Source organism: Hipposideros armiger, unplaced genomic scaffold (genome assembly GCF_001890085.2).
Source record: "Hipposideros armiger isolate ML-2016 unplaced genomic scaffold, ASM189008v1 scaffold_291, whole genome shotgun sequence".
In the NCBI taxonomy this organism is placed as follows: domain Eukaryota; kingdom Metazoa; phylum Chordata; class Mammalia; order Chiroptera; family Hipposideridae; genus Hipposideros; species Hipposideros armiger.
The window spans coordinates 1,115,698-1,132,510 of NW_017731641.1; the positions used below are offsets into that span (position 1 = coordinate 1,115,698).

A 16,813-nucleotide genomic window follows, 5' to 3' on the forward strand; every position below is an offset into this window, starting at 1 on the left:
ATCCTTTTCCTGGTCAGGGGTTGCTGTCTCTCGACATCTTTAGTTCAACATTTCAAGATATCCTTTTTCCCCTCCAGTAGTAGACATAATGTCACTTGGTTTTTATAGTATTTAAATATTTTTTCAATTTTGTTTTAATTTTAAAATTCATTATTTGGCCTTGATACACTTACAAATGAGAATCATTTGATATTTTTAATGATAGCCTAAAGATTAAAAATTAACATAACATTGTACTCATAGATGTAGATTTAAAAGTTTCAGTTTCTCCTTTTATGAAATGACTTGTCCTTCTGGCAATACGTGCCGATTTTTGGGTAATTGCCTTTTTCCATTGCTTGGTTAATAAATCCAGTTGCCCAACAGCATGTGCCACTGGAAGTGGGTTGGTATAGCCCTTGTGACTAATGTTATGGAGAAGTTTAAATACAAGAAATAACAGCATCTTTGACAGAGGATATTTGAGCAAGATGGCAGGTAAGTTCCATTAGCCATTTACTGTCTACTTCCTGGAGTCTAAAACCCCACGGCACCTGCCTTGTTACTTTTCAGTTTCTGTGCAACTGAGGCTATAGTGTTGGGCTCAAAACTAACCCGATGAGACCAGGCATTGGTATCACACCGGTGGAGCTATCACACTCAAATATGTTTTAATCTTTACAAGTTTTAGTATGAGTCATATATGGAGATTTAGGAGACATAGTTGCAAAGCAGATAATGAACTTAACTCTATAGCTGGAAGGTCTAGTCAACCAGCTCTGTCAGTTCTCTGATTTGCTGTGTGGACTTACCTGTAGTCACTTTTCCTTGTCCTTTTAAAAAATTCATAAAGTAGACTGATGTATACCTAAATACCTACTTAGTAGATCATTACAAGGACTTGATAGAAAATTAGTAAAGAAGAGCTTCTTCATAAAAAGCAGCAGTATGATATCTTTGGTGTTTTTTAGAATGCCTTCTCAATGTCACGCAGGAACTTATTATGTGAGGGACATGTTATGAAGTTTCACGATATAAAATCCAAAGTGTAGGAAGTATTATCCAATTTCTAACTGGTCTTCAATATCTATTATGTAGGGATTGTACTGAAACCTATGAAGGCATATGATTAGGACATGTACCTTATATAATTCACATTACAGTTATGTTAAACCGTAATCACTGTCTGTGGTAGATAGGATAATGGTCCCCCAAAGATGTCCACATCCGAATCCTTAGAACCAGTGAATATGCTCCCTTACATGGCAAAAAGGGACTTTGCAGATGTGATTAAGGGTCTTGAGATGAGAGGATTATCCTGGATTACCCAAGCGGGCCCACTGTAATCACAAGGGTCTTATGTGAGGGAGGCAGGTGGGTCAGAGTGAGAGAAGGAGATGTTACAACAGAAACAGAGGTGTGTGTAATCTGGGACCACAGGAAGGGATGTGGGGGTCCTCTACAGCAGGGGTCGGCAAACTTTTGAGATGGAATAGCCAATCCTGTCCCTCACGACAATTGAAAAATTCGAAAGCCATAAAACAAATGAAACCACCATTATGTGAATAATATCCTTTAAAAACTTTATAAATGAAACTATGATAGTTTTATTTTCATTTTCAATTTTACTTCAGAGCCACATGTACGTACCCAAAGAGCCGCATGTGGCTTGCGAGCCACAGTTTGCTGACCCCTGCTCTAGAAGCTGGAAAAGGCAAGTACATGGCTTCTTCCCCAGAACTTCCAGAAGGTATACAGCCCTGCTGACTCATGTTAGCCTTCTGACCATCACAACAGTAAGACAATAAATGTGTGTTGTATTAAGCCACTAAGTTTGTGGTGACTTGTTACAGCAGCAATAGGAAACTAATACACTGCCTCTGATTGTATATCAGGCTAACGAATGGAGAAAGTATTGGCTGTGAATGCTAAAAAGTGGTCTGTTTAAAAGGTTAACTGTTTGAAAGAGTTTTTTACTTCTTTGATGGATAAATGAGCATCTACATTTCACTTGCTTTTGACTTTAAATTAAGAATGCTGGTTTCAAAAGCTAAGTTTTCATCTCAAACACTTGCTAAAACATTTTGGGGGCAAGTTCACTAGGACTTGCAGGACAATGTCACCTAATGTGCTGAATTTAATTGTTCATAGCTTGATAGACACAATACAGTGTTTCTAAGTGGTTTTGCGGACTGTGGTGACCCTAGGGCAGTCCCCATGTTCACATCTGTGAGTGTGGGCAGGACCTATGACTTCTAACCAGTAGAATATGGCAAAGGCTATGGGATGTCACTCATAAGATTATGTTACACTATATATATGATGTATAGTGTGTATATATCATATATATAGTAACAAATCATGAGTGTATATATACACATACACTATGCATATTTACTATATATGAGATGTGTGTATATAAATATAGCATATATATGAATATTGTGTGCATATGCATGTATGTGCATGCATGTGTGTATGTATATAAGTCCACCCTAGCAGACTGGCGAGACTCCCTAGCTGACTGAAGAATCTGCCATGTTGTGAGAGGGTCAGGTGTCAAGGAACTGCTGGCAGTGTCTAGAAGCTGAGAGTGGTCTCCAGCTGACAGCCAGCAAAAAACAGATCTCAGTCCTACAAGTGCAAGGAGATGAATTCTGCCGAAACCCACCCACCTGAGGGAGCTTGGTGGTGGATCTCCCCCATCTGAGGTTCGGATAGCACTGCAGTCAGGTGAGACTCCAGCAGAAGGCTCGGCCAAGCCTTGCCTGGAACCTGCCTGGACCCACAGGAACTATGAGATAATAAATAGGTGTTGGGTAAGCTGCTAAATTTGTGGTAATATGTTTTGCAGCACAGAAAATTAGTACAGAGACCAACTACAACGATGGTTTAAAATGCCAGTTCCTGCGCCCCATCCCAAATCTGCTGAATCAAATCTCTGGGCATAAGGCTTGGAAGCCTGACTTTTTTTTTTTTTTTTTTTTTAAGCTGAGCCATCCTGCCGCCTGTTGGCAGCTCAGTGGCTGCTCAGCTCAGGCCAGGAATCGAACTGCTGTTGCTCAGAGCTCAAACTCTTGAGTGAGCTCTTAACCAACTGAGCCACTCGGCCAACCTGGGAGCCTGACTTTTTAACAAGTACCCCAGGATTCTGATGTCCCTAAGGATTGGCCCACGGCCACATAAGTGGTTCTCAAACCAAGCTGCATATTATCATCACCTAGAGAGCTTTCTAAAAAGATAGATACCGCTAGAGATTCCTCCTCAACAGTTCAGAAGTGGGGTCTAAGAATCTGTATTTTTTAAGAACTCTCCAGGTAATTCTGATACAAGAAACCACTAATCTCAATTTATATTGTTACTTAAATTTATAAGCTATGAAATAATTGAAAAGTGCCCTGCACTTGGGATTGATTTTGTGAAATAAATTCTAAACTACCGATTTTACTATAAAGTCAGATTTAAGATCAAATGCCAGCAGGCAGAAAACAGTCACAGAATTCTGGTTAATTAACTGAAGTCTTATGACCTGTCTTAAAATAAATCATGTTTGCTGAATATATAGCAAGGCACATACGCTTTCAGCACTACATTTTGTAAATTTTGAAGACTTTAAAAAAATGTCAAAAAGTCCAAAACCTTGGCTGTATTTCAATTATATAGGAGCATATCTTATTGACCAAACATGAATGGGAAACATTATAATTAATGTTGCTCTATTTTGCAAAAAGTAGCAAATGGGTCTTTGGAAAATTTCAGCTGCTTAATTTTAAAAATTCCTTTTGTTTTGAAATTATATCATCTATGTTCTAAAGGTCATTTTTAATTAAAATGATGTGAGTTTATTTTGTATTTACTTTGTTGTAGGTCTCATGTACATATGCAGGTACTGAACATAATATAGATTGTGTCAGCAGTGAATTTATGGATGGATACAGTTTACAAATTATGCCAATTATATAGCCTTATACATTAGTCCCCTTTTTGAGATTACAAAATGACTACTTTTGATATATTTTTGAAAAAGGCTTTGGGGGCGGGGGGCTAGATAAAAATACCTAAGATCAACAACAATGCTGAGGACTTCTACTACCAGAATAAAGACTTATTATAAAACAGCAGTAATTAAGACAGCATGATACTGATGAACAAGGATAGACAAACTAATGGAAGAACAGGGTGTCCAGAAACAGACTCACATCTGAACAATCTGATTTATGACAAAGCTGACACTGCAGTACAGTGGGGAAAGGTGGTCTTTTTAATAGAGGGTGCTGGGTCCATTTAGATAGCCTTGTGGGAAAAAAAAGTAAATCTTGACCCATATCTCACACCATACAAAAAAATTAATTTTGAATGGCTAATAGACATGAGTGAGAATAACAATATAGCTTTTAGAGGAAAATATTGATTATCCTCCTGATGTTTTAAAAATTGAGATATAATTGATATATGACATTATATTAGTTTCAGATGTACAACATAATGATTTGATATATATATATTGTAAAATGAACATCACAATAGGTCTAGTTAATATCTATCACCTCACATTATTACAATTCTTTTCTTGTAACGAGAACTTTCAAGTTCTACTCTCTTAGCAACTTTCAAATATACAATACAGTACTATTATCTCTAGTCACCATGCTGTACATTATATACCCATGACTTATTTATTTATAACTGGAAGTTTGTACCTTTTGACCCCTTTTACCTCCTGGGGTAGGCAAAGATTTTTTTTACAACTGGACTTAAATCGTACAACCATAGAGAAAAAACCATGAATTGGACACTAAAATGAAGAACTTCTGTTCATCAAAAGACATCATAAGGAGAGTGAAAAGGCAATCTTCTGAGAGAGAGAAAAGATTTTAAAAATACATATCCAATAAATAGCTCATATTCAAAATATTTAAGAACTTTTACAAACTAGTAAGAAAAAGAGACAATCTACTAGAAAAATGGCCAGAAGAACCGAACACACTTTGCAAAAAGTACATCCAAGTGACCAGTAGGTACATAAAAAGATGTATAAGTCATTTGTTAGTCATCAGAGAAATGCAAATTAAAACCTCAATGCAAAACACCCACACTGACTGAGCAAAATGGTTACATTGAAAGAGAGACAATATCAAACATGGGGTGAGGAGGAACAGGAACTCACACACTGCAGGTAGAAGAGTAAATCGGTACAACCAGTTTGAAAAACGGACACCCTATACTAAAGCTGAACATTGTATCATCCAGCAATTTCACTCTAGGAACAAACCCAACAGAAGTGCTTACATATATTCACCAAAAGACCATCATGAGAAAGCCTTTGCAGCACTATTTTAAAAAACCCTAAACTGGAAACAACCTGTGTCCATCAATCCAAGTGTCCAGTAGCATGTAGAAAGTAATAAATTGTGGTCTATCCATCCAGCACAACATTGTAAGTCAGTGAGAACAAACTATTTACTGCTACATACAACATGGGTGAATCTCACATGTTGAGTATAAAATGCCATACACAAAAAGCATATAACATACGATTCCACATATCAAAAGCTGAAAACCAGGTAAAACTACTGTATGGCGTTGGAAGCCAGGATAGTAGTAATCGGAAATGGGAGTAAGAGGGCTTTTGGATAGCTAAAAATGTTTTCTTTATTCTCGATGCAGGTTGCACAGGAAATGTTCACTGTGTAAAAACTGGGTTAGCTGTACATTTATGATTTGTGAAATTTTAAGAAAAGTTTTAAAAACAACTAGACATGACTTCCTGTGACAGTCACTCAATCATTCCTGACCCTTGGTGCTCCCTGGGTGAGGTGTGTCAGCTACAGAACTTCCCCTCTCTGAGTGGCGTTTATCCGGGTCAGCTGTGATTTCTAATTCACCCTCTGTCTCCAGGAGGAGGACGAGGACAGTGTCTGCACGTCTCACGCTGCCCTGCCCATGGTGGACAGTGAAACGGCTGTGGAAGGAATGAAAGCCTGACAGGTCATTACCCTAAGTAAAGCCAGGTTCTTCCTGAAATACCGGCACAAAGAAATACCGTCACCATCAAAAGAGCAGAGGGAGAGGCAGCGAACAGAGCAGGGAAGGCTGTGGTAGCCCGTGGGAAAAACAACCCGATCGAGCCAGGCACCTCCCCCCAGCTCAAGGAGGGCTCCTTGCACCCGCTTCTTTTTGCGACAAGAAGGTGACAGCTGTCTCGGAGGCCCTTTTCGTAATCTGGGTGCCCGAGGCATAGGGTAAACGGGCAGGAGGGAGGGAGGGAGGCGGCGGATCGGCAGGTGTGCCTAGGGCTGAGCAGAGTGCGGGGCTCAGCGCCAGATGCAAGTCCTGCCCGCCCCGAGGGCGCCCTCCCACCTTGGTCCCTGGCCCCAGCCCTTAGGGGGGTCCCACCGCTACCCCTCGCCTGCTTCCGGGCGCTCACCTGCGCAGGGACCAGGTCGGGCTGCGGTGCTGACCGTGTGGTGCGGACTAGGGCGTGGGGCCAACCGCCCTAGCCGAGGGGAAGTGTGGCGCCGGCCCGAGCACTGCCCCCTCCCCGGAAGCGCCCGCGCCGCGCCCCGCCTCCTCCTGAGCTCGGCCCAGCAGCTCCGGGAGGTGCGGGAGGGGTGTAGCCCGGGGCTAGGCCAGCCCCGCCTCCCCGGCCGCGGAAAGGGGCTCGTGCCCTCAAGTGGGCTCGCGGGCACCTGGGCAGAAACTTGCAGATGAGCCCTTGCCCCACCAGGAACACCCACAGCCTTGGGAGGAGAGTCTCTCCGCTCTTCCAGCTCTACGCCTGGGCCCTGTTGTCCCCTCCGCCCAGAGTGTTCTCCATTTCCCCGGTCTGCTCTCAACAGCCCGCTTCTGGCAAGGATCAGGAAAACCTTTCTTAACCCTCCCTTCCCACCTCCTCCCGCAAATCCTCGCAGTACCGGGTGCTACTCCGAGCTTGTGCTGTCGCGGCTTAGCCCTAACGTTAGACTGAAGATTCCCTGAGGCCAGGGGCCCACCTCCGGGCTCCAGGCGGAGCAGAGAGGTACCCAGGTAAACACTGGCTGAGCACTGCGGTAGCTCGGTGTTGGCGCAAAGGGGAAGAAGGCTTGGTCCCGTCCCTCGCTGTTTAATAAGGACACCCGGATGCAACGATTAGTGTCCTAGAAGCCTGAATAAAGCTCTGTGGGAACAAGAGGGTCCACTAATGCTTCTGTAAGGTAAAATTTGGTGATCAATAATGTAACTAAACTTAGCTAGTTTGCAGTTTGATCCATCCTGATATCCAGCTGTTTCCTCTTTGTTTCGCCTCCCACTGATTAACTGAAGAACTCCGTTTTTTCCCTTTGTCCAGGCTACCCATACCTTGTTAATTCACAAACATCTTAACCCGAAAAGAGCAGCTTCTTTAATCCTCAGGTGCCCAGATATCTGGACCCAAGATAACAACTCCCCAGCAGTTTTTCCGCAGATGGCTATGGACAATGAGATTTAAGATAACATTGAGGCAGACCTGAGGCCTCAGAAGACCCCAGGAGATGACCTCTCAGCTATTATTCCTGAGGCCTGCTTTCCTTTGTTCTTTCCCATTTACCTGCCTATAAAACCTCTTAATCATTTTGGCTCCGGAAAGGTGTTTTTTTTATACATGAATCTGCCATCTTCCCTAGCTGCCGGCATCTAGAATAAAGGACGCTTTTCTCCCCAACCCTTGTCGCTTTAGTGTTTTCTGGCTCTTTGGGCCACAAGCAGCACCGAACCTGAGTTCCCGTAACCAACTCCCTTATTACCTAAGTGCTTGCATTTGTTATCGCTAAGGAAGTAGCTTCTGGGCATGGACCTGATCAGATGAAAGCCTTTTTCCTCAGACCCACAGGTAGGGTTGTCTGTACTGCAGGGCTGCTGCGTTTGGGGCACCTAAGGAGGCCACCTCGCAGGGTTAACATGGCCCCTCTGCCCCTGGCAAGTTCCTTCCTGCCTTTCAGCACCAAATTCCGGTGGTTCTTCCTCTTTCCTGGCTCTTTGCGCCCCCCACCCCCACCTCCTCTCGGGGGATTCTGTTACCTCAGTGGCAGCATGTCTGCCCTCTCCTCCCTCCCTGACCCACCTGATCGTCAGTGAGGCCCACCTCCAGCTGTCTTGCTTCATTCTCCCCAAAGACCATTTTGGGTGCCGGGGCATTTTACTAGCTGTCTCTACTCACATTTACTTCTCCCTTCTGAACAGCTGCCCACACCTCAGACCTCACTAAGGTGCACTTCCTCCTGGAGCAGCTCCCCGAGGTCCCCCTGGTCTACTTGCGCTGCATCCATTCCCCACATGCATTTATACCGTTGACCATTCCTCCTAGGCTCCTGACCCCTCAACTCCTGGCTTTTCTCCTGCCTTTGGCCACCTCTCCAGCATCCTCTTTGATTCATCCCTTAAAGGTGGTGGGGGTCCCTCCCGTCTCCCCCCTTGGCCCTCTACTCTTCTACCCTCCCAGTGATGCCATCCTTTTCCATGCTGCCCACATCTCTACCTCAGCCCAGACCATCCTAAGCCTACAATAAATTCAACCCCATTAGACATCTGTACAGGTGTCTTACAGGCACGCCTTAGCTTAACATGTCCCAAACCATACCACTCGTTTGTCCCTCACTGCGCTTCCCCAGCCTTCCTCGTCTCAGTGAAAGGCATGACACCCATCCCGTTGTACAAGCCAGAGATGCGAGTCTCACATGATGCCATCTCTTGTTGCTAATGTAGCCTCTTGGGCAGTACAGGCCATTGTGTGGACTACATAGCAAGAGCCTCCCATCTGGCCTCCTGCTTTTGACATCATACTCTGCTCTCCACAAGGCAGACGGTGATTTTTCTAAAAGGAACATGTGATCATGTCGCTTCCCTACTGAAAACCCTTCAGTGGCCTCTGCCAGCAGAATGAAATCTACGCTCCACAGCAAGGTTCTCCAGCCCCAAGCCCCACTGCACCTCTTCTTTCACACCAATGACCTAGCCAGGACAAATTACTTGTAGGCCCTTGAATCTTGCTAATTCTTGGTCCTAGGCCTTTGAATACGGTTTCCCGTCAGCCTGGAATCACCCCCTTCCCACTCTCCTCCCCACTTCCCCCTGCATTCACTTCAAGCTGCTCATCCTTTAGGTTTTGCTTGCTGGTGTCTCTCGATGTAGCCCTGGATCTGGCCAAGGGTTGGAGCTGAATAAATACTGAAGAATGGACACATTCTTTCCCTCTACAGCCTCACCCCTGCAGGAAGTTGTCAAAAAGAGGCATTCGCTTGCTAACAAATGCCTACAACCTAGGATTTAAGAATGCTCCTGGGGTGAGGAGGAGGTTGTGCTCCTCCCAGCCTGGTTTCAAAGGCTACTGGGGTCCTTCAAAAGCAGCTGCTGTGAGGTAAAAAGAGGGAGGGTCAGAAGACTGGAAAGCAGGAATAAATCACATTTATTGTTTGGTAAATCTGGGCCAGGCTGCCCCAGAATGCCCCCTGCCTTCATTCTGCTGGGGTATGCCGAGAGGGCAGAGGTGATCATTCCAGGGTCAGTGCCAGGAAGGCCAGTCGTGGGCCGTGGTGCTCAACACCCCTGAGGTGTTCTGTCCAGCCGGACTACCTGGGTGGGTGGTATCAGCCTGGGCCAGGGATGTCCTAGGGTCCTGCCCCATCATTCTCTGTCAGTTTGGGCCTCAGGTGCACAACCTCAGAGCTTGCAGTTCACACACCTGCCCAGCCATATGGGGGCAGGATGACCTGAATAAGAGGATGAGGGTGGAGGGAATCCTGGCATGGTGCGAGGGAGGAATAGGTGAACATGGGCCATGATTTGAGCCAGGTGTGACAGATAGGGATATGGGGCCAGTGAAGAGCTTACAGGTTCAAAGGATATTGTGCTCCGTGACCTTCTCTCCCAAGTAAAAGCGGCTGAAGAAGAAGGAGCTCAGGTTGATGGTCTGGAAGTGGCCCTCCAGCACCAACTCAGCCACAGCTCGACCCACGGCGGGGGCCTGCTGGAGGCCATGGCCACTGAAGCCCGTGGCAAAGTACATGTTGACGACCAGTGGGTGGGGGCCCACCACGCCGTTCTGGTCAAAGGTGTTGTAGTCGTAATAGCCAGCCCAAGCGCTCCGAACCTGCAGGTACAGAAGATGCTGGGGTTCTCCAGAAGGCTGCTGATCCCCCACCCTGACTCCTGGTCAGGCATCAGCACACAGTACCCTCTACCACTACAGAGAGGGGTCGATGGGATGAGTCTTTAGACCAACAGTCCTTAGCAGTTGTGAGATGGAGGGAGAACAGGCTTTCCAAAGGGACCAAGATGCTTCAGTGTCACCTGTCTCCTCCTAGTTACCTTCAGGTTCTCAAAAGCCGGTACCCTTTGGGCCAAATGGGGCCACACCTTGCCCTGGAAGAAATCATGGTCCACTTCCAGGTTCCCTGGGTCTGGTTCTTCCTCCTGGGGTGAGAGGTGGGGACAAGGCTTATATTACCTGGGACACAAGGGCAGACCCCGATCTCACGGGCCCCTTTAATCAATCCCCTCAGTAGGTGGGGGATGAGGACAACAGATCCCAATTCAAACCCAATTCAATAACAGCACTGGGCCCTCCCAAAAGGCCTGACTCTTTAATCACAATTGGTCTGCCTCCTTCCCAGCACCTCTGACCCCACTTAGCATACCTCAGTGGGGCTACAGCCCCCCAAGTAGTTGTTTCCTAATCCTTCACGGCGGAAATAGGCTCCACTGGAGTCTGCAACGAGTGGAGTCCCCAGGCCTGGTCCTTGGGAGCAGTGCCATACGTACACATACCTGCCATAACCAGCGGGGTTAGGAAGTGGCGGGAATAGCAACTCCCTCCTTCCCCCACTTAACAACTTTTTGTATCTTTTCTTTCCTTCTCTCACCAACCTCCTCCGCTGCCCTGGGGAAAGTCACCTTTTCCTTGGCTCCACGGGTAGCTTGGTGCCCCGCAGGGTGCCAGGCGGCCCCTTCCCGATACCAGCCAGCTCTGCGATTTGCCCAGACCAAGCCCCTGCTGCGTTGATCACTATGGCACACTCCACAGGCTGGTACTCCAGGCTGTGGTCCATCTTCACCTGCAGGCACCAGATGGGGGGGTGGGTGGGAGAGCCTGGCCCACACACTGGCCACCGTAAGAGGTACACTTCTTCCTGAGCCTTAGTTTACCCATACTAGAAGTGGGTAGAAGTAGATCACAATGAGAGGCGTTACCTTTCTAGTCCCTCCACTTTGGTAAGGAAGATACTCAGGCTGGGAACTTACATGGACCTCATGGATCCTTTTCAAAGTCACCTCTTCCCCACTCGTGGTCTCCATGCGGTTAGATGAAGAGACAAAACCTGCAGGACAAAGAAAAAATAAGGCTTTGAGGCCTTGAAAAGGAAGGAGATGGAGGTTCCACTGGTTTTATAAGGAAAGAAAGCTGGAAAGCTGGGAGTTTTCCCATAGACACTGAAGCAAACAGAGATAGGGTAGCCACATTCAGGACAGGAGGGTGCTGTAATCTTCAAGCAGATCATGAGTTAGGAAGAAGCCTAACCAGGAGCCAGAGCCAGGATGCCCAGGACCACTCCCTCAGGGGAAGCCCCTTCCCCCACCAACCCTTGCTTGGCCTGTCAGTGAGAATAAGACATAGTCTAGGCCTGCACCCTGGCTGGCAGAGGAAACAAGCAGTGGGCATGGGGCCTCAGACTCACGTGTCACTTCTCCATGGCAGAAAAGGACCCCCATGGACTGGACCTTTCGCCGAAGCCCCTGGAGCAGACACCAAGGGTCAAACCAACCTTCGCCCTCCAACCCTGTGATGATAAAAAGAGGACTCATGAAGAGGGACTAGAACCCTCCTTTCCTATTGTATTTCCTGCACCCTCCCCCCGACTCTTCTTTGGGCGCATAAGCTGGGGGAAGTCAAGTTTACCAATAGCACCAGAGTCAAATCCTGAAGGATACAGAGCTGGCATGGTCTGGGGAGGCCCTGCTGGCCAGGAGGGAAGTGTTCCTTGACGTGGCTGTGGGGTGCTGAGACTTCAACCTGAGGTGCCCTGTAACCCCTGATCCCCTCTGCAAGCAAGCCTCACCGTAAGACGCCAAGGCCACTCCCTCTGTGTTGATCCAGGGAAACTTGTTCTGCAGCTGCTCAGGAGACATCAGACACACTTTGGCTCCTTCCTGCCTGAGAGAAACGTGTGGGTCTTTGTGTGTGTTACAGAGGGTGAGTGTGCTGAGAGGGAGCAGTATGAATCCAACTCCACAAGTGGAGACTCTACCTCATTCATGTCCCTTCTCTGCCCCAACCTCCCCCATTTTCTCTCCTTGCTGAGTTCGTGGAGCCCAAGTCTCCTAGTCAAGGCTCTTCAGCATCTGACCACTCCTTCCTTTCCTACACGCTAGTCTCCCTTTGGCCACACTAAGTTCCTTGTCATCCTCTATGCCAGTCCTTTCACAACAGGGCAGTCACTCTATTCCCTCCACTGTGCCTGGGACAGCCTTCCTGCCCATCTCCTGGCTCAATCCTGTCCACCAGCACAACCACCTCCTTGAGGACACCATCATCCAAAGGCAGCAACGGAGGTGCTAAAAGAAGACATTCGCAAGCCAGAATCCCAGTGCCACTGTTTACTAGCTCCTCATGCCTCAATTTCCCCACATGTAAAATGGGGGATGTTTTGATGATTAAATGAGTCAATCTCTGTAATGCATTTAGGACATTACCTGATGCCACTAGTGAGACTTGGAGAAGTGTTTGTTGAAGACACTCTCCTGACTGACCAATGACTTAGGGCAGGGTTGCCATATCCAGTCTGCTGCCTAATTTTGTATACAAGCTGTGGGGAGCCGGCTGCGATCAGCCAGGGACAGAGGCTGTAAGCTGGCAAGCTACAGGCCTCCATGTTAGGATAAGCAGCTTTCATTCGTTTACATTTTTGTCTGTCACTGCTTTTGTGCTTCAATTTTGAGTTGAGTGATTGCAATAGAGCCCATATGGCCCGTGTAGCCTAAAATAGTTACTATCTGGCTCTTACAGAAAATGCCTGCAGATTCCTGGGCCTCTCCCGAGATTCTGATTTATTAGGTCTGGAACGTGTCCTGGGTGGTTCTTATCATCTGGCAATTTGGGATCCACCACAGCAGCCCTCTGTCCGTATCTGTATCACAGCACTCAGCATAGGGTACGGAAAGTCTGCACGTGCCTGCCTTTCATGATAGACTGAGCTCCTAGAGAGTAGGGACCTGTTTTACCCGCTCCATCATCCTAGTCCTGACTTGGGATAGGAGCTTACTGGATGCATGCAGCTGAGAAGCAGCTCCGAGGCCATGCCAGGCACCCACCTCTGCACTTTCACGTTGTTTTCCATGATTGCAGCACCCTTTTCTGAGGCCAGCAAGAGATAACCGGAGGGGTTGAACTGGAGGTCCAGGGGGGGGTCGTCCACTACCCCCAGGTAATCCTGTGTGCAAAAAAAAAACCTCAAAGAAGCTGATTTCAAGAAGGAGGGAGAGCATTCCTGGCTTCCTCACCTACAGCTCAGGGCCCTAACCAAGAGAGAAGCCCTCCTCTAGGCACCACCACCGGGAATAAGACCGAGGGCTCTGAATCCTACTTGTCTGAACTCCTTCTGCTCCCTGAGCTAAAGGAGGGGTCACCATCCCAAACCCCAAATCTCACTGCACGTACATTGATGTTCCGTAGAAAGTCAACTGAAAAGAGGGAGAGCTGGACGTTTTCGGGCAATGAGAACTGCTGACGAATCCCACCCACGGAAAGCCCGGTGGAGGCCCGGGAATACTGTGGGAAGAGAAGTTGAGGTAGACCAGTTGTACTGGGCCACACATGAGCAGAACACTGTCCTGGAAGCTGTGAGTCATGCATCTAAAGTTAAAGGAGAGTCCTCCTTACAGGTTTATAATCTAAGAGAAGCGGACATGGATAAATCCATATGCAAGTCAACCGGCAGCCCAGAGAGGACAATAGTTGTTAAAGTCCTCATTAGCAGATATGCAGAACAGAGAGGGTCAGTCATCATGAAAAAACTGGGCAGTGTTGTACAAATGGCTTGGAAGTCCAAGGGCAGGAGGTTAACATTTGATCAACTAATTGGCAAATAGAGGGATATGGCCAAAGTAGCAAGATTCGTGGCTTGCTGGCAGTGGTAAAAGGAACAGCTAAGAAGAAAACCTCAGAAGTAATGAATGGAACCTAAAAGCAGGGTGAGATAGCTGTTTGTGTTAGTTATAACTTGAATGCAGGCTCTCTTGGCCAGACCTGTGAGATCGCAAAAGATCCAACATAGTGAAATTTACTTTCCAAAGCAAAAACCTCATTGCCAAGGTCCCTAGTTTGAGGGAGGAAGAATCGGACTATTTCTCAACAAGGTCCAAAGCACAGTCCCTGCCCTTTGGACCTCCAAAGAATGCGGTCTTTTCTCTCCTTCCTTTCCCTTGTCCCTAGAGTCCTCAGTAAAATCCGAGTCGCCCCACTCATGCCTCTGTCCTACCCCAGACCTCACCGTGTGGTCCCGTTCCACCACCAGCACCTGAATGGCACCTTGTTGTTTCTCCAACCTCTTCAGCCAATAGGCCACGGACAGGCCAAGCACCCCACCCCCCACAATCACCACATCTGTGCGTTCGGGGGGCAGGTGGCTGGTGTCATACAGTGGATTCCAGGCCCCTCCAGGAAGGAATGACTGGATCTTCTTCTTAATCTCGGGCACCTTTCCAGCCCAGTCTGTGGGACGCAGTTATGGTCAAAGAGGGCTATACATTTTCTTTTCACGTGTTAGGGAGTTAGGGAATGGGCACAGGAAAAGGTGGGCTACACTGACAGTGAGTTGGCAGTCTCCATTGTCATCCCCTCTCATTAAGTCAACTTGCACCCAGCAGTGTTCCAAAGCTTTGCTCTATAGTCTGTATGCCATTAGTCTCTCTTCCTTTCCATGCATCATACCCAGCACTACAAGATTCAACTTCCTAAAATAACACTCTATACTCTCTCCCTAGGATAGATGACTTACACATATTCATTTCCTATGCAGACCTCTCTCTCCTCCAAGCCCCAGGTTCATATATTCAACTGTTACTGCATTGTCATCTCCAATTGGATGTCCCAGGCTCCTGGACCAAGAAGTCCCAGCACAATCCGAGCTGCAGCACCCTCTGAAGCATGGTACCGCTGAGTGGCACTTTATCCTGGATAGCTGTCACCACCTATCCATTATCAAGTCCTCATTCATGGCTTTGACTCCTAAGTATCTCCAATCTTTCCCTTTTTTCTCTCTGCTACCACTACCCTAGACCAAACCACCATAATCTCTCACCTAGATTAACGCAAAAGCATCCGAACTGTCCCCGCTAATTCTCCTCTTGCCACCACCCAAATTCTTTTCTACATCATAGCTATCAATAGAATCTTTTCAAAACACTAATTTAATCACTCACTCTTGCTTAACCCCTCTCCCCCCATGGCTTTCCATTACTGTAAGGATACAAGTCTAAAATCTTTAACATGGCCTGTGAGACAATGCTTCTGTTCACTTTGTCCTTCCCCCCACTCCAGCCCCAGCCCGTTTCCTTGATGGCGCCTTACTTCTTCCCATCACAGGTGTTCTGCTTTGAAACTGTGTCCACTTCTCTGCTTCCTTTAGATCTCAGCCATCATTTTCTCAAGGAAGCCTTTCCTGACCCCCTAGAATGTCAAATTCTCCTGTCACATTACCTCACAGCTCTGTGAACCCTTCTTTTGCAGCATGCAACGCATTTGCAATTTTGAGTTTATGTGTGATTGCTTCATACTGTACTGTCTACCTTCTTCACCACTGAATTTCCAGCCTCGCACAGTACCTGACATATCCTAAGTGCTCAATAACTGTCTTGAATAAACGAATCCTTTGTCTTTCATACCTAACTCACAAGTCTCCAAGTCTTTCCACTGTTCCCAATACAAAGTTCAAACAATTTTCAGCAGCATTAGAATCTTTGTTGATCTGGGCTTACCTTACCTGGCCACACTACATTTCAAACAATTACTCAAACTGTCCGAATTGCTTTGGTTAGTTCCTTGCACAAGAACAATACTTGACTCCTCCTTAGCCATTGCTCAGTTCTCCAGAACCTGGAACACACACCTTCCTGAGGCCAGTAAACATCCTTCAAGGCTGTTCTCAGTTCCCACCTGCTCCACATACTTCTATAATACCAGCTTTGGGGACTAGCAGTGCAGGGCATTCTCCAAGTTGGGTTCTATCCAGTCTTGTACTGGTTTACTGAAGTCTTCCCTCTCCAGCTTCACTCCAGGCACTTCAGGACATATATTGAATCCTCTCTTTCTCTTCTTCCCTCCTTCACGGCCACAACACTAAGCACAGCCTTCTACATGCGAGTAGGATTTAATGCACGTCTGTGCAGCCACTGAATCAGCCTGGCTCTCTGTGATTCTGGTGGTAAGCTGAGGCATACAGCGATCTAGGATTTGTCACTTGAGAAAGGCAACTTTGGGATCCAGACACCTGTCCAGGCTCTACAAGCTCCAGCGGGCAAGCCTGACCCCTTCTCCCAGCTGACACAGTCTTCCCAGCTTGGGTCGGGGTCCAAAGTCCTCAAGGTGACATAGCCGGACATTGGGGGAACCCGAGAACCATAATACCCTCCAGTGCCCTCAACTTTACCCAGAGTCGAGCCTCCTTTGTGTGTGCTTAGCCCCCGGCCCAAGGGGCCCCGGCCCCAGCGGAGCCGCAGCGCCCTTCTAAGCATGGCCCCTCAGAACGCGGCCCCTTTGAACGTGTTCCCCTATCTCCCGCGCCACTCGCAGCCGTCACCACTCTGCGCCGCCAGCGGTTCAGAC

At 47.3% G+C, this 16,813-nt stretch overlaps 2 protein-coding genes across 8 annotated transcripts in view; both read right to left on the minus strand.

Annotated features, from left to right (window-relative positions):
• Window positions 1-8,434, minus strand: part of TIRAP (TIR domain containing adaptor protein) — a 16,118-nt gene extending 7,684 nt beyond the window's left edge. Inside the window, exons 1-2 of one of the 3 annotated variants that reach the window (XM_019658947.1) lie at window positions 8,060-8,434; window positions 6,407-7,135 (exon numbers count right to left, since the gene is read on the minus strand). The gene's annotated coding sequence lies outside the window, so the exon portion shown is untranslated. Of the gene's footprint in view, window positions 1-2,654; window positions 2,774-6,406; window positions 7,136-8,059 lie in introns of those variants that run through there. The other 2 variants (XM_019658948.1, XM_019658949.1) reach the window with 2 other exon arrangements.
• Window positions 8,435-9,382: 948 nt separating this feature from the next.
• On the minus strand, window positions 9,383-16,798 carry FOXRED1 (FAD dependent oxidoreductase domain containing 1). Of its 5 annotated transcripts, none has more exons than XM_019658954.1 (11): window positions 16,638-16,798; window positions 14,481-14,701; window positions 13,649-13,759; window positions 13,303-13,421; window positions 12,051-12,145; window positions 11,670-11,771; window positions 11,236-11,312; window positions 10,888-11,048; window positions 10,632-10,761; window positions 10,303-10,407; window positions 9,383-10,084 (listed from the first exon to the last, which is right to left on the minus strand). In XM_019658954.1, the coding sequence occupies exons 1-11, from the start codon at window positions 16,720-16,722 to the stop codon at window positions 9,830-9,832; spliced, it is 1,461 nt and encodes a 486-aa protein (XP_019514499.1). In that variant the 5' UTR covers window positions 16,723-16,798; the 3' UTR covers window positions 9,383-9,829. The 5 variants fall into 5 exon arrangements, with proteins under 5 accessions (XP_019514499.1, XP_019514497.1, XP_019514500.1 ...); XM_019658952.1 differs by lacking the exon at window positions 16,638-16,798 and adding an exon at window positions 16,098-16,623; XM_019658955.1 differs by lacking the exon at window positions 16,638-16,798 and adding an exon at window positions 15,560-16,078.
• Window positions 16,799-16,813: the final 15 nt, after the last annotated feature.